Source organism: Dromaius novaehollandiae, chromosome 4 (genome assembly GCF_036370855.1).
Source record: "Dromaius novaehollandiae isolate bDroNov1 chromosome 4, bDroNov1.hap1, whole genome shotgun sequence".
In the NCBI taxonomy this organism is placed as follows: Eukaryota; Metazoa; Chordata; class Aves; order Casuariiformes; family Dromaiidae; genus Dromaius; species Dromaius novaehollandiae.
In genome coordinates this window covers 37,360,647-37,387,078 of record NC_088101.1, presented here as the reverse complement: position 1 = coordinate 37,387,078, position 26,432 = coordinate 37,360,647, and the positions used below count along the sequence as shown (strand labels likewise).

The window sequence follows — 26,432 nt, the reverse complement described above, 5'->3', positions numbered from 1 at the left end:
CGTCACAACTTCGGGGAAGGAAACGGATAATAACCACAGTAAAAATATATATATATATATATTTATAATACGCAGTGTAAATGCAGAAAAACCTGCCATCTGTTTTTTTTTAATTTTTCTTTCTTTTTTTTTTTGTCTCTCTGTTTTTAAATCAAAATACTTTCGAGAGGTCTCTCGCGGCGCAAGCCTTCCCCTCGCAGATTCAAGTTTCGGCAGGGAGTGGATTTAATTTCGGGGGTGGGGGGTGGGGGGGGTAACAAATAAATAAATAAATAAAGGGATGAATAAATAGGTGGGTAGGCAGGTAAACGGAGGGGCAGACCCCGACGGCGCGGCGCGGCCCCGGGAGGAGGCGGGGAGCTTACTTGGCGGCGGCGGCGGCGGCGGCGGGGTTGCTCGTGGGCGCTGGCGGTCCTTCGGCGCTCCCGTCGCCGCCGCCCCGCGCCTCGCCCGTCGCCCGTCGCCCGTCGCCCGTCGCCCGTCGCCCTTGGCCTGCGACGCGCGTCCCGCGGCGGGGCCGGCTCAGATGCCGGCCGAGTACTTCATGCGCTTCTGCTTCTGGCGCTGGTTGCAGAACCAGACGCGCACCACGTTCTTCTTGAGGTCGAGCTTCTCGGCGATGGCGGCGATCTTCTCGGAGGAGGGCCGCGGCTGCAGGGCGAAGTAGGCCTCGAGGGAGCGCTTCTCGGGCGCGGCGATGGAGGTGCGCTTGCGCTTCTTCTCGGCGCCGGCGAAGAGCTCGGGCTTGGCGAGCTTCTCGCGGTGCGCCTTCTCGGCCTCCTCCAGCCAGGCCTGCAGGATGGGCTTGAGGGCGATCATGTTGTTGTGCGAGAGGGTCAGCGACTCGAAGCGGCAGATGGTGCTCTGGCTCAGCGAGCCCACGCCCGGGATCTTCAGGTTGGCCAGCGCCGAGCCCACGTCGGCCTGGGTGACCCCCAGCTTGATGCGGCGCTGCTTGAAGCGCTCGGCGAAGGCCTCCAGGTCGCGGGGGTCGGCGTCCACGTCGCTCACGCAGCCCATGTGGGCCGGCAGCCCGTGGGCGTGGGCCATGCCCAGCGCCGCCGGGTGCATGGGGGTCATGCCGGCCATGTGGGGCGCGTGGCCCGGCGTGGAGACCACGGCGCCGTCGGGGGCCGCCATGGCCCCCAGCGCCAGCCCCGGCGTCAGGTGCTCCAGCAGGTCGCCCTCCAGCGCCTGGTGGGGCTGGTGGTGGTGGTGGTGGTGGTGGTGGTGGTGGTGGTGGGTGCCCGACAGGGCGGACGGGTGGGAGATGGGCACCGAGGAGGAGGAGGCGGCCGAGGTGCAGGGGATGGTGTTCATGGTGTGGTACGTGGCGTCCGGCTTGAAGGGGCTGTGGTGCGGCGGGTGGTGGTGGTGGCTCTTGCTCGGGGAGACGATGTCCACCGCTGCCAGGGCTTCGGCGCGGGCCAGCAGGCTCTCGTCCAGACCGCCGAATATATTGCTCTGCAATTGCAAATAGAAGGCGCACATAACGCTCAGCGGGGAATTCGCCTCCCTGCGCACTCCGCCGTGCCACTAAAACCTTCCCAGCATGTTAAAAAAGAAATCCTGGAGAGGGGGAAGAGGGGAAAAAAAAAAAAAAAAAAAAAGAGAGAGCGAGAGCGAGCGAGCGCGGCGCGCACACACGCACCGTGCACACACACACGCACCCCGTGCACACACACCCCGCGCACACACAGACACACACACACGCACCGTGCACACACACACACACACACCGTGCACACGGACGGACGGACGGACGGACACGCGCGCGCCGCAGCATCCCAGGTCATAAACATTGATGGGGGCGGCAGGAGCCGCCGCACGCACAAGTTGGGCGAGCGCCCGGCGGCGCCGGGTGATTTGCTGCGCGGCCATGAAAAAATCATCAGGCCGGTCCGGGGGGGCCGCCGCGGAGCTGCCCTTAAAGCGGGCGGGCGGGCGGGCACCTACCGGCGGGGTGGGCAGGCAGCCGCGCCGCATCGCCTCCGCGCCGCCGGGGCCGCCCGAGGAGCCCGAGCCCGAGCCCGAGCCGCCCGAGCCCGAGCCGCCGCGGCCGCCGGAGCCGCCCGAGCCCGAGCCGCCGGAGCCGCCGGGGGAGGCGGCGGCGGGGGCGGCGGCGGAGGGGCAGGGCGAGGCGGTGTGCAGCGCCGGGTACTTGGTGTCGTGCAGGCCGCCGCCGCCGTGGGGGACGCTGAAGGGCTGCTTGCTGCTCAGGGACATCATCATGCTGCCGGCCGCCGCCGCGGCCCGGCCCGCCGGGCGCGCAGGGAGGGCGGCGGCGCAGCCCCCGCGGGAAAGCGCACGGCCACCCCCCCGCTCTCCTCCGAAAGGACCAAAAAAAGAGACAGCGCTAATAAAAGATCCCAGCCGGCCGGCCGGGGCGGCTCCGCGCTGCGCGGGGCTGCGCGGGGCCGGCTCGCTGCCCGCGCTCCGGCGCCGGCCCTCGCCGCTCGCCGAGTGCCCCCGCCGCCGCCGCGCCGCCGGGTTTTGCTCGCTGCCCCGCGCGCCCGCCCCCCCGCCCGTCACCGCCGCCCGGCTCCGCGGGCAGGTTCCTGCGCGCCTGCCTCCGCCTCGGGCGCCCGCCGCCCCCGCGCCCGCGCCCACGCCCACGCGCGCGCCCCGCCGCGCCCCCCGAACGGGCGGGGGAGCGGGAAGCGGGGAAGAAAGCCCCCCCCCCAATCCCGCCTCTATCAAAAAAAATAATAATAAAATTAAAAAAAAGGAGGACTGAAGGGAAAACTCCCGCGGAGTTTCCCAGGCGCGGAGCCGCCGCGGCCGCGGGGAGCCTCCTGCGCCGCTGTCCCGCCAGCGCCCCGCTCCCTGCCGAAAGCGGGGCCGAGAAGGGCTGGGGAAAAGCCACCCCCCCACCAAAACCAAAAAGCGGGCGGGGAAGTCAGCCTCGCTTACGGCGGACGGGCTTATTCCGGTGGATTTTACTTCGCGCCGGGAGGTTAAAATAAGTGCTTAGGTGTTTAATTTCTCACCTAAACAGCAGACTTGGTAATTTTAAGGGAAATAAAAAAAAATTACATTGTATCAGCTCTCACTGTCGCCGGCTCCGAGAAATGAAATAAATCAAAGTTAAAAGCTTGAGTATCATTTAATTATGGTGCGAATAGCGCTTGGAAAGAAGTAGAACAACATCTCTAAACAAATTATGGCCGGGCCAGGAAGGAATTATTAGATTGAAATTTCATTTAGGCTCGGGAGACACAGCGCTTCAATATGTAATCTGTTATGCCTCATCTGATTTGTATGCTTAATTCAGCTTGACGAATTTATTAGTTTTCATAATAGCAAAAAATTGAGCAGCACTATGGGCTAATGCATTGTGTGTACTATAAATTGTATGTCACCGTTGAAAGGCTGAAGTCTATAGAAATCTTTTATTAATGACAACATAGGAAAGAGGATTTTCTTGCAAGCCTTTAAGGAGTTCGTGCCAAACCTCCGCGCTTCGTGTCTCAGTAGGCTATTAACATATCGTCATACTAATTAGGCTACTTCAGGAGTGATATAATTTCAAACTTTAAATTATGTTCTAATTAACAAGGGTTGTCCAATTTGCTTAATCTTCGAAAGGCTTTTGGCTTGTCTAATTAGCCTAAACTATTGAGCATCTCAAACGCCTAATAAAAACCCATAAATAATATTTTCGTATTTTCATTAAATGCCGCGTAAAGTTTACAAGAAAGGCCGGAGAGCCGCGCCGGGAGGCGGCTGCCGGGGACACATGTGTCCCGCTGCCTCCCGGCGCCGCAGCCAGCGCGGCTCGCTTTGCCATCGCGGGCTCCGGCTTCAGGCTCCCGCGTTTCATCGCGGGCTGCCGACGAGGTTTTCGGAGAAAGCAGATGAGCAGGAAAACCTCTTCCTTTCCAAACCAAAAAAAAAAAAAAGGGGGGGGGGAGAGCAAAATGTCTCACTGGCACTCGGAAGTCCGACGGAAACCAGCGCGTTTTGACCGAGCGGAGCTGAGGAAAGGGCTTTGTGCTGCTCGCTCTTCGCCTGAACTTTGTTAGCAGCGATAACGGCGGCGAGAACGATAACAACAATATTATTAGGCTCGTAAAAAATCTCTTCACAATCTACATTTAACCCCTCCCGCGTTGAGTTTAATTACGCGCAGTAGTTGCGTTAATGCATGCTGTCGCATGGGAGGATCGAGAGCGCATATCGTTAATACGAATTAATCTGGATTTTAATAGCAGCTGACACCCCGGCTCCGAAATGCCAAGCACCCCGCGCCCCTCCGACGGCGCCGCCGCCGCTCGCCAAAACTTCCCGCGCACCCGCCGAGACGCCGGCGGCCCCGCGCAGCCCCGCGCAGCCCCGCGCAGCGCCGCGGCCTCGCCCCAGCCCGTCGCGGCCGGCGAGGAAAACGCGAAGCCGCGCATCCCCAGCGCACCGCACCTCACGCGCCCCATGAATTTTTCATCCCTTCCGACGCGCGCAAACTCCGCCCCCGCCGCGGGGCAGAGCTGCCGGGGGCTGCCGGGCGCTGCCGGGGGCTGCCGGGGGCTGCCGGGGGCTGCTGGGGGCTGCCGGGGGCCGGGGACCCCCCCGCGCCCCCGGGGCCGCCCACGGGCGCAGCAGCCGCCCGGCGCGATCGATGCAGCCCCCGGCCGGCCGCGGCGCCGCGCGCTGCCTGGCGCTGAAATAAACGCGAGAAATCGAAACTTAATTACTCGAAAGAAATCCAGAAATCCCTCTGCATAATTTATCCGCGATTTCTATTTATTTATTTATTTATTCATTCATTTACTGGTGGCGTTTGCGCTGAACGCGGACGTCCAGCTCCCCGCGCGCCCCACGCCGGCACCGCTCCGGTTTCGCCTCCCGCCTTCGCGTGGCCGCGGCACAGGCCGAGGTGGCTCCCCCCAGGGCAGGCCGGGCCCACGGTCAGCCCCACACGTGCCCCACGCCGTGGGCCTGCCTGCCCCGGGGTGCCTCTCGGGGAGGCCGCCCTGGCTGCGGACCCCTGGACGGGAAAAGCGGGAGGAAAAGGTGCCAAAAGGGGCCGTACGCCATGTTCCCCCTCTTACCGCCTCCGCGGTCCGAGCTGGGGGCAGTGGAGCGACCGGCAACGCGGCCCGGCCCGGGAGAGCCCCCTGCGCATCCCCCTCCTCGGGCGCTTTCGGGCTGGCTCCAAAGCAAACTCCGTCGCAGACACCTCGTGGAGAAGTTGAAGTGATGTTATGAAAGAATGAAAAATACATTTGGGAGCCGCCTGGAAACTGAAGTACATTTTGATTTAACTTACATTAACAGAAACCTAATGTAAAAGTGAAGGGATCTAACAAAACCATTAATAATTTAAAAATAATTACAGATAGTCTATCCTCACTATTCATAACCACTCAACATTTTAGACAAAGAAGGCGGGGTATTCTTTGTGGGAGAAGGATGTGAGCGGACTGCTGAGCGGAGGCACCCGCGTGCTGCCCGGCTGGGGCTGCCGCTCCTCGCCGTCCTCCCGGCTGTACCCGACGCCGAAAATTAATTTATGTGACAGGTCGGTGAGAGCAGGCCAGTGTGGGGCGAGGGCAGGCTCTGCCTCCATGAGGGACCCTTCAGCCGGCGCGTGGCACCAATTCCCAGCCCCTCGCCTTGCCGCGCTGGCTCTTGGACGTGGGCCCGGTAGGGGAAGCCGAGGGGCCTCTCGGACGCCTGGGCCCTCGCGAGGCTCCGCCGGCCTTGGGGGCGGCCGGGAAGGCCCTCTGCACCCGCAGCCTGGGCTCGCACCATGCTGGCAGTGATTTTTCTCGCTCCCGCTCTGCTATTTAGTGATGGTTGATCTCAGCCTCATACATCATCTCCCTGGCTTTCAATATCTCCTCGCGAAAGTTATTTTTAATACCTCCGCTCCAATTCAGGTCTCCACTGTATGTTTTATGGCTCAAGGGGTTTGAGTATGCTGCAAAACCATGATTTTGCTTGTGTTTCTGTTTGTTCTTTTTTTTTTTTTAGATACACCTGCTGTCCAAACACCGTATAAAATCAAAGCAGCTGGATCTGAGGCAAACTTCACTGCTTTCCCTTACACACAGTGATGAAATTGCAAAGAGGGAAATTCACAGGCGTAAAGCGATTTCTTCAGGGAAAGAAAGTATGCGACTATACAAAACAGGAAAAAAATTCAAATGCAAGTCTCGCAATAAACCCGCCTTACGAAAAGCCTTACAAGTGGGACACATTTCTCACCTCTGCCCCAACTGCTCCTCGCACCGAAAGCATTAAGATCTCATGGATCATAAAAGAAAAAAATCCTATAAATCACAGAGTGGATGTCCTTGGGACTCTATTCTTGCTGATCTTAGACAAAACCCTGGTATCTTGGATTACCCTTCATTAATTATTTTCATTAATTTTGCTTGTTACAGATGTACGACCACAAATCATATTCCGAACACATCCACTAATGAAGCAGGAAAGTCCCCTCTACCTCCTGATGCCACTTGCAAGCAGCAACAAGAACGTGCAGTTTTAAAACTGGTTTGGCAGTTGTGTCCCGACGGTGTGGCACACTGTTTGGCGACATGTACCGTGTCGTCGATGTGTGACGGGGGGTTTTTTTTTGGAAAAAAACGCAAGGCAGACGTGCGCGCCGGTCGCCCGCCGGAGAGGCACACCGCACTCGGCTGTGGGGCGCCTCCCACGGGCTCCGTAGCTCTGCTTAGCTCTTAGGTGGGCTTGCCTCGCTTCATGAGAGAAATTGCCCCAAATAAGTCTTTCACAAATGCAAGTGGCAATAGGCACTTGTCTAACTTTTATTTAAGGCTAACCAAGATCTTTCCTTTTGTTAGAATTTGCAAGCAATGCGCTGCACCTGCCCTGCAAGCCCCGGCAGCGTCGAGCGCTTCCTCGCAGTCACAGAGCAGGGGCAGGTGTCCTCCTGCACGCCGCTGACCCTCTCCGTGAATGAAATATTGCCCCCTCTGAAGACTGCTAATGCAGTCAAACAACACTGGGAAACACCTCTGCAGCTCGCATCAACGCTTCCTGCTGGAAAAAGAAAAAAAGCCTGCTTGGATTATGTTATCATGTATCTCTCGCAGCCTTGGGACAGCAGTCTAATTCCAGCAAAATCTCTTACTGAAGGCAATCAGGTAGATCAATTGGTGTTTCACTGGTAACATCAAACATGATGAAATGGATGCGTGTTAAGAACTACAAATATGTACGGAAAATTGGGGGCAGAGCGGAAAACAGAAATATGGACATAAAGAAAAAAATCAGAAGGAAAAGAAGCGATACCCAGAAAAAGAAACGCAGGAGATTAATAGCCGACTGACATATATAGCCACCCCTGTATATAGTTTGAAATGCAGTTAACTCAATTTATAGCCTGTAACAGGAACTTCTGTGGGGTGAGGGACTGCTCCCCTGGCTGCTCCCGGGAGCTGCCGGCCACGTGGGGCTGAGGAGCCTCCAAGTACGTGGGGTGGTGGGTGGGGGGACATGTCACCCCTGTCCCCAGCTGCGGGGACCATGGAGATGCCAGATGCCAGGTCCGGCAGCGATCCCCCCGGAAAACGCTTCCCGAAGCCAGGAAAAACTCGGGGACTGAACAAGTAAGGGGTTAAGTGCAGGGGGGCCAGAGCGACCCCAGCCCATGGGTTAGCAAGGCCCAACTGCTTCGGATGCCAAAAGGCAGGAGAAGGAAGGAAGGGGCAGGGGGAAACAGGCGGGCAGCAAGGATGAGCTTGGAGGGGACAGCAGGCTTACTGCTATGCCTACACTACACCTTCTTAAGCAACCTTTTGGTAGTGACTTTACACGTGCGCTATAGAGCGGCATGAGGAATGGTAACGGTATGGGGGGAAAGAGTAGGAGCTGCTGTGTCGCCTCTAACCGTTTGAAACCCCACCATGCCTCTCTGCGCTGGGTGAGCACAAGTGCCTGTGTATGCTCGCGGTTCTCCAGTTCATCAGCGCGTGTGCACGGGAACTGGAGCTAAATGCCGTGCTGGTGCACGGATGTGCGTGAAGACTTCCGATTATAGCAAACGCTCAGGTCAGGGCTGCAATCTACTTGAATTTTTGAACGGTTTATAGTAGTACAAAAATCTGTAGGTCAACAACAAATTTACTTAGGTTTGGGGTGCTTATTGTCATCTCTTCTGAGGCAAAAGCAGCAGGGTTTTCCCTTTTGCATGTTTGACAAGGCAGTTAAGTAAAGCAAGGAAGGGGGCAGCACGACCGTTTGGAGAAACACGGCATAGTTTTGAAGAGGCCAAAAATGAGAAATACAGTCTTTATCTGCTTACATCTTTATGCCGTATTTCCAAAACACCTGCTAACACAGATTCAGTCATTAGCTGAAAAAAGCAACTTTGCTCTGAGTTTTCTATGTTTGCCTAAGAATGCCAAAACTGTGCTGCTCAGGACTTACCCAAAGTCTGCTTGTGACTTACATTCATGTGCAGACCAACTCTCTTCCTTCTGTCCCTGGTATCGTTATAATCGATCCTGAACAGAAAAGATGGGGAGCAGCGTTTTAATACAGGAGGACTCTGGTGGGGTCGCAGGGGAGGGCACGGCGGGACGCTGGCAGGAAGCACCGGCCCCCTGAGGATGGGTAACTGCTTACATAGCCGTGTGTGTGTGTGTGTGTGTGTGTGCGCGTGCGCGTGCACGTGACTAGCTAAAATGCACAATCTTGTACCCGCTGCTGAGTTTATAATAGCAAAACCATTAAGTTATCAGAGAGGAAATCCTGAACAGCTATGGATTTTTTATTTTATTTTATTTTTTTTTAATAATGACAAAGAAGAATCCTGAGAGAAAGAGGTATTTTGATTGTTTGGTTTTGTAGCTTCCAGGAGCAAATAAAAAACCAAAAAACCCCAAAATATTGACTCAACCTCTGCTCTGAGCTGGGTGAAGCAAAGTTCATGAGAACTTCAGCACCTGCTAAATAATTATATTGCTCATCCCTGCACACAGCTAACCCGGTCCTGAAGTTCCCTCTTTTTCCCCATCAGAACTGAATTAAAGTAAGATCTGGATCAGACTTGTTTCAAGGACATGCTCCAGGAAACTCGAAACAGAAGTGATGTAGACAGTGACGGACAAACAATGTGTTTAAGGTTTAGAAAACGGAGCAGCTTAAAGGCTGCTTTCTGTTTGAAGCTTCTCGTTGGCTCCAAGAGGCTGAGACGTCCCATCGAGCTGGCTGCCGCCTGTCTCCGGCTGCAAGGCAGCCACGCTTCCCGCGCCTTTACCTTCACCAGGAGTTCGACTACGAGCAGGTGAAACCTGATAATATTCCCCTGTGCAGAGTGTGGAGATTTATGTCATACTGGAGTAAATTTAAATATAGTAGGTTTGGCAGTGTGCAAACTCGATCCCGTTTCTTTCCACAGGAAATTGCCCAAGCAGCGTCGGGGAGGATAGTTTCTCCTGATTCTTCTAAAGCAAGCGGTTTGTTTAGTATTTTCTTGTGTGAATTGGATTGTGAAATAGCTGCCCAGGTAAGTGCATGGGCTCGCTTCTGCCGCTCCAGTTTTCCCTCCGCGTTTGCCCACCTCCGGCTCTTTGCCGTCGTGGTCCAGGTGGGCAGCAGACGGGACGTGCCGAGCCGCCTGCGAGGCAGCACCACGGTGTCTGTCGACTGCCCCGAGCGGCGGCGGCGGCAGCCTTCCCGCGTGTGTTTTTGTGACGGAAAGCACGACGGCGCTGGCTCCCAGCGGGTGCCTTCAGAGGCAGCTACGGCACCGATAAGTAAAAGTTAATTGCAAATTTATTTGCACGTAGCAATAAGGAAAAACACTCGGGGCCAGTTCTCCTTAAAGAAAAGGGGGGAAGGCCTGTTCGGCACTCATTTGATTAACCCATGCTGTTAATCACTGCCAGATTTATAAACCTCTATTATAAACTTGTTACTCTAAGGGGTTTTATAGTTCAGTGAGTGAAAAACAGCTTTAGGGCTTGGGTAGGTAAGAGTAGCAAGAAGTACGAGTGGAAGCACTGAGCCTTTGAAGAGGTGTATAAATAATTAGCAACATATTTCATGTGGTCTCTTTCTTCAAGATATACTGCCAGACCTGGGAGCTTATCGGCACATGATGAAAATGTAGAAGGAGCTCTATGTTTATTCTGGTGTAACTGTGTTTAAATGCAAGAGTCCTTCAGTATATCGGAAGCTATTTCGGGCCACGTAGTTAGATAACAGCTCTGCACTGCTGAACGGCTTCCGAATCCAGTGTGTTTTCTCCAGAAGGCACATGTGTCCGACAGGCTCTTGCTTCTTTTGAATTTTAGATCCATATTTCATAGTTGCAAAACGAGACACAGGTGAAAACCTGAGCTGCTTCTTAATAAAACAAAGCAGTGAATAAACACCAGCTGATACAACTTCAGCAGATGGGAGGGGAAACACAGCAGAGAAAGAGGAAATGAAGTTAGGGGTGCCTGGAAACACTCCAGTGAGAAACCTGTGTGATACACCCATGTTGCCAAATTTAGGCGACAAGAACTTTGTTCTTATTGATGATCAACGAGCACAAGCTCTCCTAAATACATGCACCTGGAAGCTAATGGCATCACAGGTATCTCGGCTACCAAGCAGAAGGGATTTCAGCCTGGTTTGGTTTGCTATTATTCCAGTAGTTTTCTTCCTATTTATGCGGTATAACTGTCTGATTTTGGGGGGCAATACTTATGCTCTCTGAGTTTCACGCATTAGCACTGATCTCTGGGGGAAAAGCTCTACTTTGCCTGCTGTATGTTCCCCTGCTCGCTCCTACCTGAGTAGAAACGCTGCGGCTGTTGGTGCGAGCTTTCTCAGACCACGAAGCCATTTCTGCCTCAAAATAAATTAGTGCCGGTCGCTTGGCTGATGTGAGTCATGTAGGTAGAGCAAAGCCATGTTTTTGGAGGTAGAGGCTGTTGTGCAGAAGTATGTCGGTCTCTGCTGCTTTCAGAGATGTTAATCGGACTTCAGCGAGGTCAGGACTTTGAGTGTTTTTCTATTAACTGGAGCAGAATCAAGATTTCGCTCTTCACCTTTTGCTAGCAATGCTTTCTGCCAGGCTTTGAAGCTGATGAGAGTAGATCAATGTCAAAGAGTGAACTCTTTACTTGGCCTCCAGTTTCAATGTTTGGGCTGGTCGTGGTCTTAGTAATAAAATGGTAATCTTGTCACTGCAAAACTCTGGGCTAATGAATTTGTAGGTTATGGGCAAGATGCACCCCCCCCCTTACATTAGGAATTATGTGGATCTCTTTAAACGACAATTAGGTTTTTTTAATAGCTTTATTTCTTGTATGGGTTTGTACTTTAGGAGGCTTGCTTGTTTGTTTTGTATTTTAGTAGTTAACTACCTTTAATCTGCATTTGTTCCTTGTGCTTGTCCAACAGCCTTAAGAGCATGCTGCATTACCAAGAACGGAGTTCTGCATCTGTGTATTACGTATTCTGCAGAGATCCCGCCGTGTTTTGTATCGTAGTATACAGTGGAAATGATAAATTACAGCTGATGCATGGAAGAAGACAGCGCAATCTCTAATCCACCCAAGCTTAGCTTGGCAGTATGTGATGTACTTAACAGACAACACTCCCCAAAACAGGCGAAAGAAAGAAGAAAAATGAAAAGGAAAAAACTGATTCTTCCTGCCCTGGCTTTAACGTGGGATGGACTCTGTAGAAATTCAAGTCCAGTGTGGTAAGCAGTAGAAAAAAGCAGGTCCATGTTTATTTTTTGTCTATCACTTGTCTCTTATAGTGTCCACCTCCGTTGCGCATTTGATGCGGCAACTTCAAGTTACGTTGCTTCGAACAGACAAGACGATCTGTTTATGAAAACAGGCTTCTTAAAAGCAAGCTGTGAGGAGGCAGGAGCAGAGGTTGTTTATGATATTTTAAGCCAAATGGTTCCTTTTGCAGGAGATTTTTCTGTAACGAGTGAGAACAACAAGAATTAGCACTCTCAGCACTTCAAGCAAAGACTCTGTAATGAAAAGGACCAGACTTGTCTGACATAAACTACAAAATGGCACAGGAAAGACGCGGGAGGGCAGAAATATGTTACTGAAGGGGAGGGAAACAAGTTCCCCACTTTGCTGTGAATTCAAGCTTCTTGCTCCTTATTGTGTGTAATTACAGCTGGCGTCGTTCTAGCAAGGGGTAAAGGAAGGTCTTAACAACCACAGCAAACCTTGTCGAGGAACAGGTCACAACAGCGACCTACCTGATTTCATGTAATCCAAATACTTCCCTTTTCTCCTTTTGCGCAGAGTTCTTCCTCATGCAGGAACGCAAGTTCTTTGGACTCCTGAGGCTTCAAAACTGATTAAAGCTTCTATGTTCCTCTATAAAGGGTAAAAATAGGTTATGCCAAGGTAGACAGGCCTCCAAATCATAAACTGGTCTGAGAAAGCTGGAATAGTTTACTTTTGTCACTAAATAAGTAAAGAGATAATTTCAGCAGCCAGTGACCAGGCGGCAGCCTCTTGGTAAGGCACTCATCCAATAGCATTTAAAAGCAAACCTTTGGTTTGCCCTCTAAATCTAGTGTGTCCCTGAGAAGGTTGGAGAAAGGACATGGGCGGCTCTCCCAAGCTGCCCTGTGGTCCTCCCCAGGACGAGAGCTCAACTCAGTGAGGAGGCTGGGATGATGTTTGGGCTTCTGAACACGTCTGGGTGGACGAGGAGATGTACACCCTCCAGGGCAGGGCATCGTTTTTAAAGGCAATGATGGACCAGGACACTGTGAGACAGTGAATATTTGAGTTGTTTCACAGCAGCTGTCTCAGCCTCTCTGCCCCCCTCAAACTGCAGCACCCTCAGGCTCATGGAGAGCTGGCAAAAAGCGCTGGTGAAGCCGCCTGGTTGAAGGAGGGCGAGAGAGGGGGAAGAGCCGAGGCCAGGCTTGACGTAACAAGTCTTAGTTATGTAACTTTCCTCCTGTTTGGCAGCAACTGTGTGCTGTTTATGAATATTTCATTCCTATCACACACGCATACTGCTAAAAATGGTGCTTCTCTGGGTGTAAAAAGGATGTTGATAATTGGTTTTTTTTGTTTGTTTGGGGTTTTTTTGAGTTTCCTGAGTCGTATTATAGAAGTAAAGTGATTGCCAGCTGCTGCTGCAAGGCTAGGGGTTTCCACTTGCTCCTACCGGTTTTATCTCTGGGTGAGTCCATGCTTTTTTGGTTTATAATGAGGATAACTGAGAAAATCAGGCTATCTCTAGTACTTATTAGGGAATTAAATAATTCTTAAACTCTCATAAGTGTTGATTCTTCGTATTTCCTATTGGTAATGCTATTTGCTTTACCAGTGCTGTCTGTGGGGAAGTAAAAAATTGTGTTTAAAGCAAAGGGGTATATTCCACTGTATTTTAACTAGAGCTCTCAGTTTAGACCGTGACATGTTACATGGATATAAAACGGGGCTAATGTGATTGTAATAATAGACACAGACCAGGATTATATCTGCTAAGCTTAAAACAAGAATTATATCAAAGTAGAGATTTACGAGTTACTCCTAGTTATATCAAAGAAGGAGAAAAGCATGAATATCTTGCAGAAGCATTTGGATAGATGCAAAAAAAATTGTTATAAGGTTGTGCATGTTTACTGAACTTCATTCTCTTTTTTTTCTTCTATATGATAAAAGATTTATTAAAACCAACTAAAGGAAAATGAATCAAGTCCAAGTTTGCTATAAGAGAATTTTTACAATTTCAGATCTATGATGTCACTTTGGAAAACGGGGGGAGGGGGTGTCTTTTTTCTTTTTTTTTTTTTTTTTTTTCTGGTGGCTTTTTTCTGCTTCACGTTAGTTTGAAGGATAATTAAATCAGGTACCCATATGTTTACAGTTCCACAGAAAGAAAAATGGTCTGTTTATTTCAGCAGCTGCTTAACAAGCCACCAGCACAATCAATTAAATTAATCCCAGGAAATAAAACCTGAAATAAAGATGATATCTGAAATCATTTTTATTCATGGTTAGAGACCATGCAGATTCTTTTGACAAGTACAAAAATCTTATGGGTGATGTTGAAAACTTCAATGTACAAGTGCTAATTCAATTTGAGGAGAGAAACTGTCTTGATAGAAAGGTTTCTGTAGAGATATTACTAGAATAGCAAACCCCCAAGCAGTACAGAGGCAGCCAGAGTATTGTATGCTCATTACCTGAATTTTCAAACACTGAACGACTGTGGGAAGTATGAATATGCAAAGCTTGCACACTCTGACCAGCATTTTTCTCTTAGTCTTTTCCATGTCTGGAATGAGAGTCAGTGGCCTGCTGTATATATAGCTCTCATTGCCACAGTGTAAATCGCATATGATTTAAGGTTATAGGTCCGCAGTTCAGTGGAACATCTAAGATCAGCCCCTTCATCCGGCTGCAGCATCTGGAGTATCTGTGCAAGTGCACTGTTGAACTGGGGCTAAGATTTTGGCCACTATATCTTCATAGCCCTTATGAAAAGGAAATGAAGGGTGGACCTTGAATAGAGAGTGCAACAATTTAAAAATAACAAAAGTTTATGACAGAGTAAGAGATGGCTTATTGAGACTAAAACACTAAAATGGCAAGAAACTCCTGCCCTGAATGGGAAGTAACATCTACCTTGGAGGGCGAGGGTCCTAAACAGTCACCCTTATCCGTAGGAAAAACCCCCTAGAAAGAAGAGCCTGGAGAGGCTGTTTGGGTCTGCGTGAGGGAAGGGGCTGAATTCCCATCCCCGCTGGGGAGCCCCTGCCATTTGGGGGACGTGCTGCAGCATCAGGCTCTGGCAGCAGTGTTAATCTGCCTGGTTTTAAGTTCTACATCAGATGCTGCAAACCCTTATTTGCATAAAATCCTCAGGCTTGCGCCACACGTGTCACTCCTGAAACCCTGATTTTGGTATTTTCTCGCCTAAGCAGTGCCGATTTCTGATAGACAAGAGGCCAAGATATTTGTGCAAGACTTGAGGCCTTACGCTTACTGCTGGATGCTTGGAGGTTTGACATCTAATTTTGAACAAGACACTAAAGATTACAAGAGTCTGGTTTTTAAAGCTAAAATCATGTTGCCATAAATAAACAAACATGGACACTGACCTTTGCAGGTTAAGGCTAGCAGGGCAGCAGCAAATTTTGATATTAGATTATTGTCTGGTAACAGTGGGGGAAATGTCTCTTAAAAATACAAGCTCAACTGTGTATAACGCACATCAAGTTTTTATGCTACACAGGCATTAAAGGTTTTATTTCAGGAGATTTTATTCTGTGATATCTGCAGTCTTTCTCCTCCTTGTCGATTTGTGCTGGCGCTGCCTGGGAGAGCCTCCGCAGTTACTGGAGTCCCTTGATCAGGGCAAGTAGGCAAAATACTCTAGATTATGACAAATGTGTCAAGGCTCCCACAGTCCTATTCCTCTGAGCACTTAGATGGGGGAACCCGCTGGAGCATGGTTTGGCTACCTTCAATTCAGCCCAAACGCTCGTGTTTCCTTCCCGTGGAAACCAAATAGCACAGAAGACGGTTGAGCACCCTTGCGTATTGCTCTGGTATGGAGATGGGTGGTGACGTGCCCTGGGAGCTGGAAGGTGCTTCGAGGTCCTTGGGGTACGCTAAATGATGGTGGTGGCAGCGGGGTGGATGCGCACGGACGTCTGTGCAACTTGGAAGCGTGGTTGTGCTCTGAAAAGAGACTCCCTAAAGGCAGAGCTCCTTGCTCGTGTGTCGGTGGCTCCCCCGTGAATTTCCTCACGTACAAACTCCCTCCTGTGGGCTTTTGGGTCTCCATTACTTAAGCTGAAAGGTGAAAATCAGTCTGAGCTCCTGCTTAAATATTGTCAAAAAATGGTCCACCTACCTGCCCAGGATAACTGCGCAGTGATACCTGGAGCACACACTACCTGCATTTTAATGAGCTCAAGGAAACCTTTCCTGATGGCAGGAAGAGAAGCCTGCTTGTCTTTAAAACACCTGATGGTTTAGAAAACGAGCATCTTGGGCAGAGGAGAGGGGAGCGCAGGGAGCGAACGGGGCCGCTTTCCCGTGCTCGGTGCCTAGAGCACAACTCGCTCTTAACTACAGAGGGCACGACCAGCTACCGGCTGCACCTCAAGGGCTTGGCTGTCCTGAGGCCTCTATCTACGAAAAGACAATTTGCTTCTGAGTAGTCATCAATATCCTGCTGCTTCCTTGAGTTGTACGCACTCCCCAGTAATCAATCCAAACTTTTCTTTGGCTGTCATTGTTAAAGATGATCAGAAAATATAAATTTTGAATTATTGAATATAAATGAAGCATCCCATTGCTCTAGGCCATGCTGTGTGCAACTTGTGCGAGATGATGTTGCTTGGTGTTAGCTCCGTAGCTCGCTTTTTGCATAAGGCAGTTGGCTCTGTATTTGGGAATGCTGCATAGAAAATTAGAAATGCAGGCCAGTCTTCGGAAACATTTTACTTACTGTTTTAATAAACTTTTGTTTATGCCTAGAGGTGCCATTAAATTACCAGCCAGACATTAATATACAGTACACGAGGGATCTTGTATATAAGCAGTGATTATTACTGTGCGACTCAAATGAAGCTCGCTGCATGCACAGATAGCTGCTGGACAGGAGGTGAAAAGTGAAGACCTGCCTGGGTAAGCAGTGCTGCTACCAGTGTGGTGGACACTAAGGGGAAGCTATTTTTTTAAGAGCAGAAGCTCTGAAAAGGGCTCACTGAAGGGGACAGGGTCTGTAGAAACACCTTCACTTTCTTTCACAGGATAGTGGAAGACAAGCACGTGGTATGGATAACCCTGGAGCTAAATGTACTAAGCATTCCTCAGTGAAATACTGTTCTGGACCCCTTTAAGCAGGGTGTCTTTTTACACCACCAAGGCACCAGCTTCGCTTGCTGACACTGAGCGTGCAGCAAGGCTGGAAAAGGTTAATTCAGAGCAAGACTTGCTTTCTGTGCCGCTGCCTCCACAGCGAGCGGGTAACCAAAGGAAGCTACAGCTGCAAGGACAACCTGGAAGAGATGTGGGCCGTGGACAACAAACTGGAAAGCAGCTGATTGAATAACAGGGCGGAATGGGGGAAAAACAACGATGTGTTTTGCTGCAGGCCTTGAGCTTGTGTGCTTACAAAAACAGGTACAACTTCAATTTTGGGACGGCAGGAGTGTTATAAGTTCATCTAGAAGGAAGAAAATTCAAAATCCCTCCAGCTTCTGAAAAAATGTATGCCAATTAATTCCGAATGGGGATTTTCCTTTACATTTGATCTTGCAAACGCACCACGAGGAAAGCTTCCTATGAGGAAAGCTGAGAGATGCTCTCAGGGAAAAGGCACCATCGCAGCTCTCCCGCTTCCTAGAGGGATCAAGGCACAGCGCTGCTTAATGCACGTCCTAGGAAGGGAAGAGGAGCCCAAGGAAGCCGTGCTAGGTAGGGCCTTATTTTCCAGCAGAACCTGGATAACCAGGCGATCCCTCCCCGTGTTTCTTTTCAGTCTCTGCTTTTCTTGTTCCCAGCTGCTCTGCTGTGCCTGCTGACCTGCTTGCGCAGCCACAAACGAGTTTGTTCCCATTTGCTACCGCAGCCTTGCATGGAGCAGAGTCGGGGAGGAACAGACAGGACCGGTGAAATGAACAGTTCAAAATCAACCTGATCTGAGCTGCGTGGCGCAAGCTGTAGAGGTGGCAGGCAGTGGGCAGCACTGCTTGGAAACCCTTGTGAACCCTGATTGTGTTCTGGGAACGTTTTAGGTTGAAAAAAGAGTAATTTTTTCTTTCCTTGGGAATGGGGAGAAGAGGATGGAGGATGTCTCGGCGGTATTGCTGCTCAAAGTGCCGAAAAAGGCCTGGGGCAGATCCTGAGCTGGAGAAAGGGAGAGTGAGAGGGGTCATCGGCTGAGTTGGCTGTGCCAAAGAGATGAGTAGTGGGCGTGCGAGTGCGGGATGTGATGGAGGTGCAGTATTGCCTTTTGGCTAGTGGACAGTAGGAGAAGTGAATCCACAGAAGAAGAGGAGCAGCATCAAGGTGGGCTTGGATGGAAGGGCTTTCCCTTTGGCCATGTCCTCCACACTACCTTGGGAAGGGTATGTACCCCCAAAATGCCCACCTTGGCTTTGCTTTTTAGCCTTCAACTTCCACCCCTCCATCTCTGTTTAAATAAGCAGTTTGGGCTGGACATTTCTGGAATAACGATTGCGCCTGAATCTTTCAGCGTACAGTTCATCATGCTTCCTCATTTGGATCTGACTACTGACAAAGTCATTTTCCTTATATTTGACGGTTTGTGGGGAGGTCTGCGTATTTGTTCCTGTGTCTTTTGTTTCTCATTTATGTCATTGTTTGCTAGCAATACACAATCATGTCCTTTGTTTTAGTTCAGCTTTATTCCCCTGTCCTCGTGTGATATTGTTATAGGCACAAAGCGTCCCAGTTTTTTTAACACTTCATCATTTATTCATGCTGCACATTGTGGGATGAAGAGTTGTCAGCATCCTCATTTTTTTTCCTTGTATTGACAGGTATAATAGCTGTAAAGAAGCTGATTTGTTACTAAATAGCTTTAGAAGCTCTCTACCTTTTCTAGTTGTGTTTTTTTTTTTTTCTCATTATTTAGCGTATCTCCCAATAGGTTATCTCTCTTCCTGACTCTTTTTCTTCCTGCTTTCACATTTGAGATGAGTTTTCTGCTTAAAACTTTGAGAGGAGAGGAAGGACTGAGCCTGACCAACATGAATAGATGGGGTCCGATGCGCCCAATGTGCTCTCGGGCCCCTCTAGGCCAGGGCTTGTGAGGATGCCTGCCACACGTGGAGAAGGAGCTGAAATTTTGGCTAAATCCCGAGTACTGATAACGGGGAACGGGGATGGCTTTGATGCTTGTACTGCAGCCTGTATCACCCGTGGTTTCAGTTGCTGCAGCCGGTACTAGCGAGGGCTGCGTTAAAGCTGGTCCATCATGTGTCTCTGCACCATGGTTACTCCTGGTTGCTGTGCAAATGTGCCTGGGTCTGTGCATGCCCAAAGAAGCCTTGTGGTCTGAGCAAGCTCGCTGAATTTTATCCTGATATGAACAACAATTTGGTATTGTAGGGCTGGGACACTTGCTGTCCTCTTTCAGCCTGCTCTGGATTGCGCCGTCTTCCTCCGGGAGCGGCTGACTGCGCTGGGACTCGTAAAAAGCTTGTGCACACATAGGCACAAACCTGCTACTCCTCCCATTGTAAAACTGTGGGTTTATTACCAGGCAAATACAGCAATTTTTCTTTTTTTAACTGAAAATGGTCATGCTTTAGGTGTTTTGGTGCAATTGCTGTCATACCAAAAGTTACTTTTGTAAGCTTGATCAGAAAAAGATACAAAACTAATAAGTTATCTCTGAAGTGCCTCATTCAGCAGCTTAAATCCAGTTGTTTGCTGTGAAAACAGCCAGAGAAGCTGCTTTACATTTTCACTTTCATTTTTCAGGTTGAAACTTGTACAGTCTTCCTTGGTTTAAACAAATAATTTTTTTCTTTTCTGTTTAAATTGGAGTCAGAAGCCTGCAATCTGTTTCAAGCACAGCATTGCTATGACGATTACTTTTTATTTTTTTTTTAAATCCAAACTTCTGAACGCATTATAGTCTTGCTGCCTAGTGTAAAACCATATTTTTTGTGAAGAAGTGCAAAACCTGGTAGTTTCTCTGCGATGCCTCTTGGCCCTCTCTGTGGGCACTTTGGAGGTCTAGGAGGAGAAGGCAGGGGAACCACGTGAGCAGAGGAGCACTAAGCCAGTGTTTCGGTTCTTTATAAGAACAAGCAGGTTCTAGCAAAGGCATCAGCAAAGCCCTATTTGTTGCCTTTTAAGTTTTCTTCTTAAAGCATAAGATGACTGCGTGGAAGTTTCACGTTGGGCTCAACTAAAAGAAACATTGCTTATTTGCTGCATACATAAATAAATGAGGATCCTTTATTACAGGTAAAAAGATACATAATGTATTTAAATCTCTGGTGGAAAAAAAAATACCACTATGGAAATAAAAACAAAACTGAAATCTCTTATCTGATAGCTCTTAGGTAGAAAAGCATATCTATCCAGAAGAGCACTTCATCGTGTGTTTAAGCCTAGTAGTAGCAAGTCGTGCAACTGGCAATACGTGAGCGCTCACAGACGTTTTATAATACCCATTAGAAACAAGGAAATGATTCCTTTCAGATGTCTGAAAGAGTATCAGCAGCCAGGCCAGGACAGATGAAGAGCTGCAAACTCCATTACCTTAAGCAAAAATGGTTAATGTGATTGGTATCGCAATCTCTTCGTGATGCTGAGGAAATCTGAGATCATGCCACTGAGTGCTTGTGAGAAATATGAATGTGTTGTAAACTGCTCCCATATATTTCCACTTTTTCTCCTCAACTTTCTTATTTATAATTAACACCTCTCTTTATCTTGTTCATTTTGAATATCTTTGTTCTTTTCAGGTTAAATTATTTAAAGCTATCTCTTCCTCTCATTTAAGATCCCTTTATCTTGTGATCCTTTCTCCTTTATATTAAGATCTCTCCTGTCTAAATGCATAATCAGATGACATCCGCTACTACAGAACTTAAAAATCCCAGCACATTCCCTAAAATAACTTAACAGTGCAGTTACTAGAAAGCAAGGTATGCTGCGCAGATAAGAGACCGAGTACACAAAGGAAATATGGCACAAAAGGGAGCCAGCTTCCAGGCGTCGCTTACAAACCACCCAAGACTGAACGTTCGTGACATGAAATCCAGAAACCTGTGTGCCACCTCTTCATCTTTGCGACCATGAAAACTGGTCGCTGTTCACCTTAGATAAACAGTCCTGTTGATTTTGGCAGATTACCTGTGAGCTACAAAGACTTGGCGTCACATAACTAGGCTTGGGAAGCTTTTATGTGGCGCAGAAGGGAGCGTGGGGGCCTTTAGAGGCAGGAAAGCAACTGGAAGCCCTGAGGTACGTTTGCAGTCTTTTCTTGAAACAAATTGAACAAAAATGAAGATTTGGTCGTGTGAAATCTGAGACATGCTAAGTTCTCATGCTTGTACTGTGTCTAAGCCACAGCTAAATACATCCTAAAATTGTTCTGTACCGTATCATGGTGAATATATGTACACATGGGCCAGACTGTTCTGGGACCTGATTGATTCCCACTGGTTAAGTAAGATACACCTAGTATCTGTGTGGGTACCTGATGAGGAAACTGTTGCAGGAAACAGTTTTGGAGGACAGATACTGAAATGTCCCTCTCTAGTACTGACCAAATGCATCAATATGGTGACAAATTGCATTGTAACAATAGTGACGCTCTCTTGCAAACAGACTTAAGGCCCTTGAGAGCCCTTCTGATTATACAATGTATTCTTGGCATTTTCTTCCTTCCTGTTCCACTCTGGCAGGGTAGGGCTTACATAGTGCTTTCTTATTTAAACACAGTAACAATTTCACTCATGTCATCTAAGAGATCTACATGCTTACGCTAATATTCGAGAAACAGCTCTTCAAAACAGCTAAAATATCTTTGAGTCTTTCATTACACATCCAAAAATATTTCCTTAGTATCTTCAAGATTATACAAGGTAACAAGTACATGAATCTGTATGTTTTGTAACTCAGTTGGCAGAAGACATTTATTCCAAAGTTCAGACCTTTTGGGAACAAATTTCTAGACCAAGAAGCGTCCCCAGATGAAAGGGAGCCTTGTAAAATCTGATCTTCTACTTTAGTGAGTGGGGACAAAAGGTAACCTTCTTCTGTGATTTCTGCTGACCATCAGCAAACCTGTTATCCCTAGCCATCAGCTTTTTTTTTTTTTTTTTTTTTTTTTTTTTTCCTTAACTGTTCTGAATCTAATACTCAGGATAGCTCATTCTTCTCTGGAGACAAGAGGCAGGCTAGGGACAAGGCACAGAGTGACCCTCTGGAGAAGAAAATGAAAAGAATCTTCCAGAGCCTGGAAGAAAATCCAAAGTTTCCAGCTTTTGCCACTTAGCTTTGTTATGAGCAAATATCTGAAGCTATCTGGCGATGTGCACATGCTCCTTCCCGTGCAGTCCTGGCCCATGCTGCTTACAGTTAACGCTAGGAGCTTAAACGATGGAGATCTGTGCTCCGAATTTAGAGATAGGAGTGATAACCCCGTGAATAGTATTGTTTTAGGGATGAACTTGCCAAAGCTGAGAAATGCAAGAGCTATGATTTCTCTAGAAACTTAATCTGCTCCTGTTTGTTCCCCTGTGTGTCGTGGCAGCCTCATGTTATGTGATCCCACAGCAGTTGTCCGAAGGACCTCTGTCACCTTCAGCTGGTAGGCTGGGTAGCACTCAGCTAACGAGCTGGTCAGTTGTTCACTCACTCACTCTTGCCACACACTCGTTCGATATCCACTGTGCGGCTCCACATCCCCATTTACTGCACCCTACTCTACTCAGCGGCATAATTCACTTTACTGCAGTCCCCGTCACCAAGATATCTGAATGCTTTACGAATGTTAACTAATTCATTTTTTCCAGATGTTCTGAAACAAAAGGATATTCTTATTTTATAGATATGTACCTAAGCCAAAAAAAAAAAGAGGGTAAAGACCATCTACTCAATTTGGATGGCAGTTCGGAGGTAGGTAGAGACAATTCTTCAGAGCTCTCAGCAGCTTTAGCTTTCACTGTATTTGTATCGCAGTTCTGACCAAATGCGAATCCTCAGTTTTCTTGCAAAATGGACCTAGAATGAATTTGGGTTGTGGGCAGACTAGAAATTCCTAATTGTGTTCACTTGTGAAGAGTGAGGTTAAAAGGACAGGGTTAGCATCGTATAAAAAATCTAGGACCCCAAAGCAGGGAGAGACTGAAGGCTTCAACTGCAAAATTGAACGTCATTGCCAGACCAAGCACCCTCCCCTATACCCACCAAGCTGCAGCTCCTGCAGCAACTGACGCTGCAGCGGCTCCGTGCACTAGAAAATGTGACTTCTAACTTCTGAGTGCTTAAATTTTCAGCCTCAATAGATTATTCCATATTTTGCTCTTGTTTGGTAACAGTGATGGGTCATGTCCTGAACTACGCTGAAGCTGTTTGCGCCTTTTTGCCCTACAGGTGCAGAGTGAGGCCTCTGTTCTGCACAGTGTAATAAACCGGCTGGGCATGGGTTTCCTGGGGGGGGGGGGGGGGGGGGGCACAAGGCCTCCTCCCTACCCCACTTAGGGCCTGCAGTGCAGTAAAATAGCCTGGGAAACACCAGACAGCGGCCTGTTCTCCTGCTCTGCCACTGCACTCAGATCGGAGTATGTCTGCTCTCACCGTGTGCTGTGAAACACCATTATGAAGAACCTTAAGCACTCTTACCTAACAAACAGCACAGATAAAAAACGTCATTGAACTAACGCCATGTCACCTGTAAATGAATATCCATGCAAAGGTTAAATTTAGTTTAAATGACAAATCTCCTTTCCCCCTAACCCCTCTAACTTTACATCTTTAGCTGGTTCATCTCTTCCTTCCTGAGCAGCTCTGAGTAACTGAATCCTATGCTCAGTATAATCACAGCTTGCTTTGGAAGAACATCTGTTACACATTTATTTTCTCCAAAAACAGTCAACCTGTGGCACTTGAGCAGGCAAATACAGTAACATTTTGCAATTTGGCACTCCTGTATCCAAGAAGAAAAGAAGGGCTAATGTGTATTTCAGTAAATTGCAGTAAAGCAGTGAAACATACAGCTGTTTTAAAGTGCACATTTTGGATCCCCGTATGAGAAGACAAATTCCTTCCATTTCAAGAAATTCAGCTATGATGTATACATGTTTACACAAGCAAACCTCACAGGACACACAGCAATGCATGCTTCCTTAAGTAGCTGAGATCACAGCTGAGCTCTGAGCTATAAACATTTATTTACTCGGTAGCAGAGAGCAGAAAGCATGTGGCATGGCTATTCTTTGAAGCCTGAATATATCCATAGAGACTGTGAAGTATAAACTTACCTAAACATTTAGAAATCACACAGCAGAATTGTTGTGTGCTTAAAATATCTGAGAACAAGGTACCCGTGGCAGTACTGGTGTGAGCAGCTGTGATGATAAAATGTTTTATACTTTATCATTTCCTTGTTAATGTGATTTAGCGTGAGGGGGTCATGGCCAGCCAGAGACTGGACTAATGAATCCATCAGGGAAGCTGAGACGAGAGAGGAATAGAAAATCAAAAGTGCAGGCTGAGCATCAGGATCAGGTTTTTATGATACTCTGGTTTAATGGAGATATATTTAACATTGAAACAAACTCAGTGACTTCCACATAAGGAATTTTATCAAGTTTGGAAGTCAGCTAATTCAGCAGGCATTTGTACATAATGAAACAGGATAAATTACAAAAGATTAAGTTGTCTTTAGGTTATAATAGGTGTTTCTTTTCCTGTAGGCAGGTCTTGGAATCAGTTCAGACTGTGACATGCAAGCACCTTCTTACAGCAATAAAGTGGTATATGGATAAACTCCAAGGTAATGATGACAAATCGATTATTCAGCACTTTAATACACTAACTGGACAACATCTTTTTATAACCTGACGTGTAAATAATGGCTGTAAAACAGAATTGAATTTGGAAACTCAGCATTAAGGCAAAGCCCAATTTTGGCCGTTAAAGCCCAACATCGGCACTGCAAAGGACAGGAAAGTCCCCAGCCGTTTGAAATCCGGCTTGCAGGAAGGCTCCCTGTGCCTGCAATACGAGTTATGCGAGTTGGCACCCATGGGTGCTGCATCTGCCCCAACGGGCAGCACAAACCAAGGCCGGCGCGGGTGGAGCTGGCGACTCTGGAGTCTCTACCAGGAATCCATACACATACACAGATTTATACATATATATATATGTATATGTATATATATGGCCCTCCAGTAACCATCTGGCTGGTGCTCCCTGCTCTCACAATTCAGGTTCCAGCACTTTAATTGCCAGTATTTCCACTGTCAACCACCTCCCGCCGAGTCGAGTCTGCTCCCTGCCCGACGCGCTCCTGCTGCACAGCAAACTGCCTCCCATCGCACTGGCCCTGCCTCTGCAAATGAGGCTTAAGTAACACCGCACGGGGAGGCCGCCCCAGTCGCAGCCAGGCGTCTTCACGCTTCCTGCGCTGCCCCAGGAGTGCGGGCTGCAGTCGGCTGGCGGGGGGCGCCGCCCCGCCGGCCCCGGGAGCGGGGCGGGGGCGCCCGGCCCCAGAGGCGGCCCCGGCGCCGCCCGCCCTCCCCTCCCCTCCCCTCCCCTCGCGCCGGCCCCGCCGAACGCGCCCAACGGCCGCAACCGGCGGCTCGCGCCGCCCTCCCGCGCGTCAAAGGCCGGGCGTCACCGCAGCGTTGTAATGCACCAAAAAGGCGCGCAACATCGCCGCCCGCCGCCCCACGGCGCCCGCCGCCGCCGCCCGGCCCCGCTGCTGCGGGGGCCGCGCCGCCCACCGGCGTGTGACTCGGCGCCGCGCTACCCGGCCCAGGCGGCGCCGGGGCCGCCCGCGCCGCCGGCACCCGCGAGCAACCGCTGGGGTCGCCCGCGCCCCGCGCCTGCGGCCGGGGAGACAGCGCGGGGCGGCGGCGGCGGCGGGGCGGGCGAGCGCGCGCCGGCCGGCGCTGCGTCTGCGGGTCTATTAGGAGGTGCGTGGTAGCGATGGCGGCTGTCGGCGAGACTTTTCCTGTCAGCGGATCCGGCTCGTCCTGCCGGCGGGCGGGCGCACCCCGCCCCGGCGCGGTGCCGCGCGGCGCGGCGGCAGGGAGCGCGCCATGGGGCTGCCGGAGCGGCTGCGCAAGGAGTGGTTCATCCTGGGCATCGTGCTGGTCATCGCGGTGGCGCGGCTGGAGCCCGCCGTCGGCGTCAAAGGGGGTGAGTCCGCCCGCCGCCGCGCCGAGCTGCGCTGAGCGGCGGGGCGGCTCGGGGCGCGCGGCGGCGCGGCCGTTGCCCGCGCGCGGCGGCCGTTGGTCTTGAGGGAGCGGCGCGGGCGGGCTCGGCGCTGCGTGGCGGGGCCGGCGGCGCCCGCCGCCCCCTGGAGCGGCCGCCCGCGGGTCCCTGGAGCCCGGAGGCGCTTGGCCGAGTCGCGGCGGCGGGCGCTTCTCGCGTCCCCCGCGGGCCGGGTCGGCGCTGCCCCGTGGCCGGCGCTGCGGGCTGGCCTGGGCTCTGCCGGCGCCGGACGCACGGCTGGGAGCGGGCCGCCTTGTGCCCAGGTGTGGAGGCGGGGGAGAGGTCTGGGAGCCCGGGCCGGGGGTGCTGGTGGCCGTGCTGCCGGGGGCACAGGAGGGTACTCCTGACCTTCCTCCCCAAGTTTTCAGGACACCCACTTAATAACTTTGAAGCTCGAGTTGCGAGAGGTTCCCCAGAGAGAGTGCATAGGTTTTCGGGGCAGCCTGGCAGGCCGGGCCCTCCTTGCGATCCCTGCGTCTCTAGCAGTTTGCCTCCTCACTTGTTAACCATTCGCTGTTTCTT

General features: G+C 50.1%; 2 protein-coding genes across 5 annotated transcripts in view; one reads left to right on the top strand and one right to left on the bottom strand.

The window, feature by feature from the left end:
* Positions 1–522: 522 nt before the first annotated feature.
* On the bottom strand, positions 523–2,242 carry POU4F2 (POU class 4 homeobox 2). The gene is made up of 2 exons (XM_064511767.1): positions 1,957–2,242; positions 523–1,464 (listed from the first exon to the last, which is right to left on the bottom strand). The coding sequence occupies exons 1-2, from the start codon at positions 2,230–2,232 to the stop codon at positions 523–525; spliced, it is 1,218 nt and encodes a 405-aa protein (XP_064367837.1). The 5' UTR covers positions 2,233–2,242.
* A 23,349-nt stretch (positions 2,243–25,591) lies between these two features.
* SLC10A7 (solute carrier family 10 member 7) overlaps positions 25,592–26,432 on the top strand; it is a 154,308-nt gene continuing 153,467 nt past the window's right edge. Inside the window, exon 1 of one of the 4 annotated variants that reach the window (XM_064510780.1) lies at positions 25,592–25,835. In XM_064510780.1, the coding sequence (XP_064366850.1) occupies positions 25,736–25,835 (100 nt within the window). In that variant the 5' untranslated portion in view covers positions 25,592–25,735. The remainder of the gene's footprint in view (positions 25,836–26,432) is intronic. The other 3 variants (XM_064510779.1, XM_064510778.1, XM_064510781.1) reach the window with 3 other exon arrangements.

Excerpts from the sequence above, each read along its gene's own strand:
- POU4F2 (XM_064511767.1), bottom strand. The coding sequence starts at position 2,232 with ATGATGATGTCCCTGAGCAGCAAGCAGCCCTTCAGCGTCCCCCACGGC. Across the intron at positions 1,465-1,956 it reads GCTGCCTGCCCACCCCGCCG|AGCAATATATTCGGCGGTCT; the intron begins GTAGGTGCCCGC and ends TTGCAATTGCAG.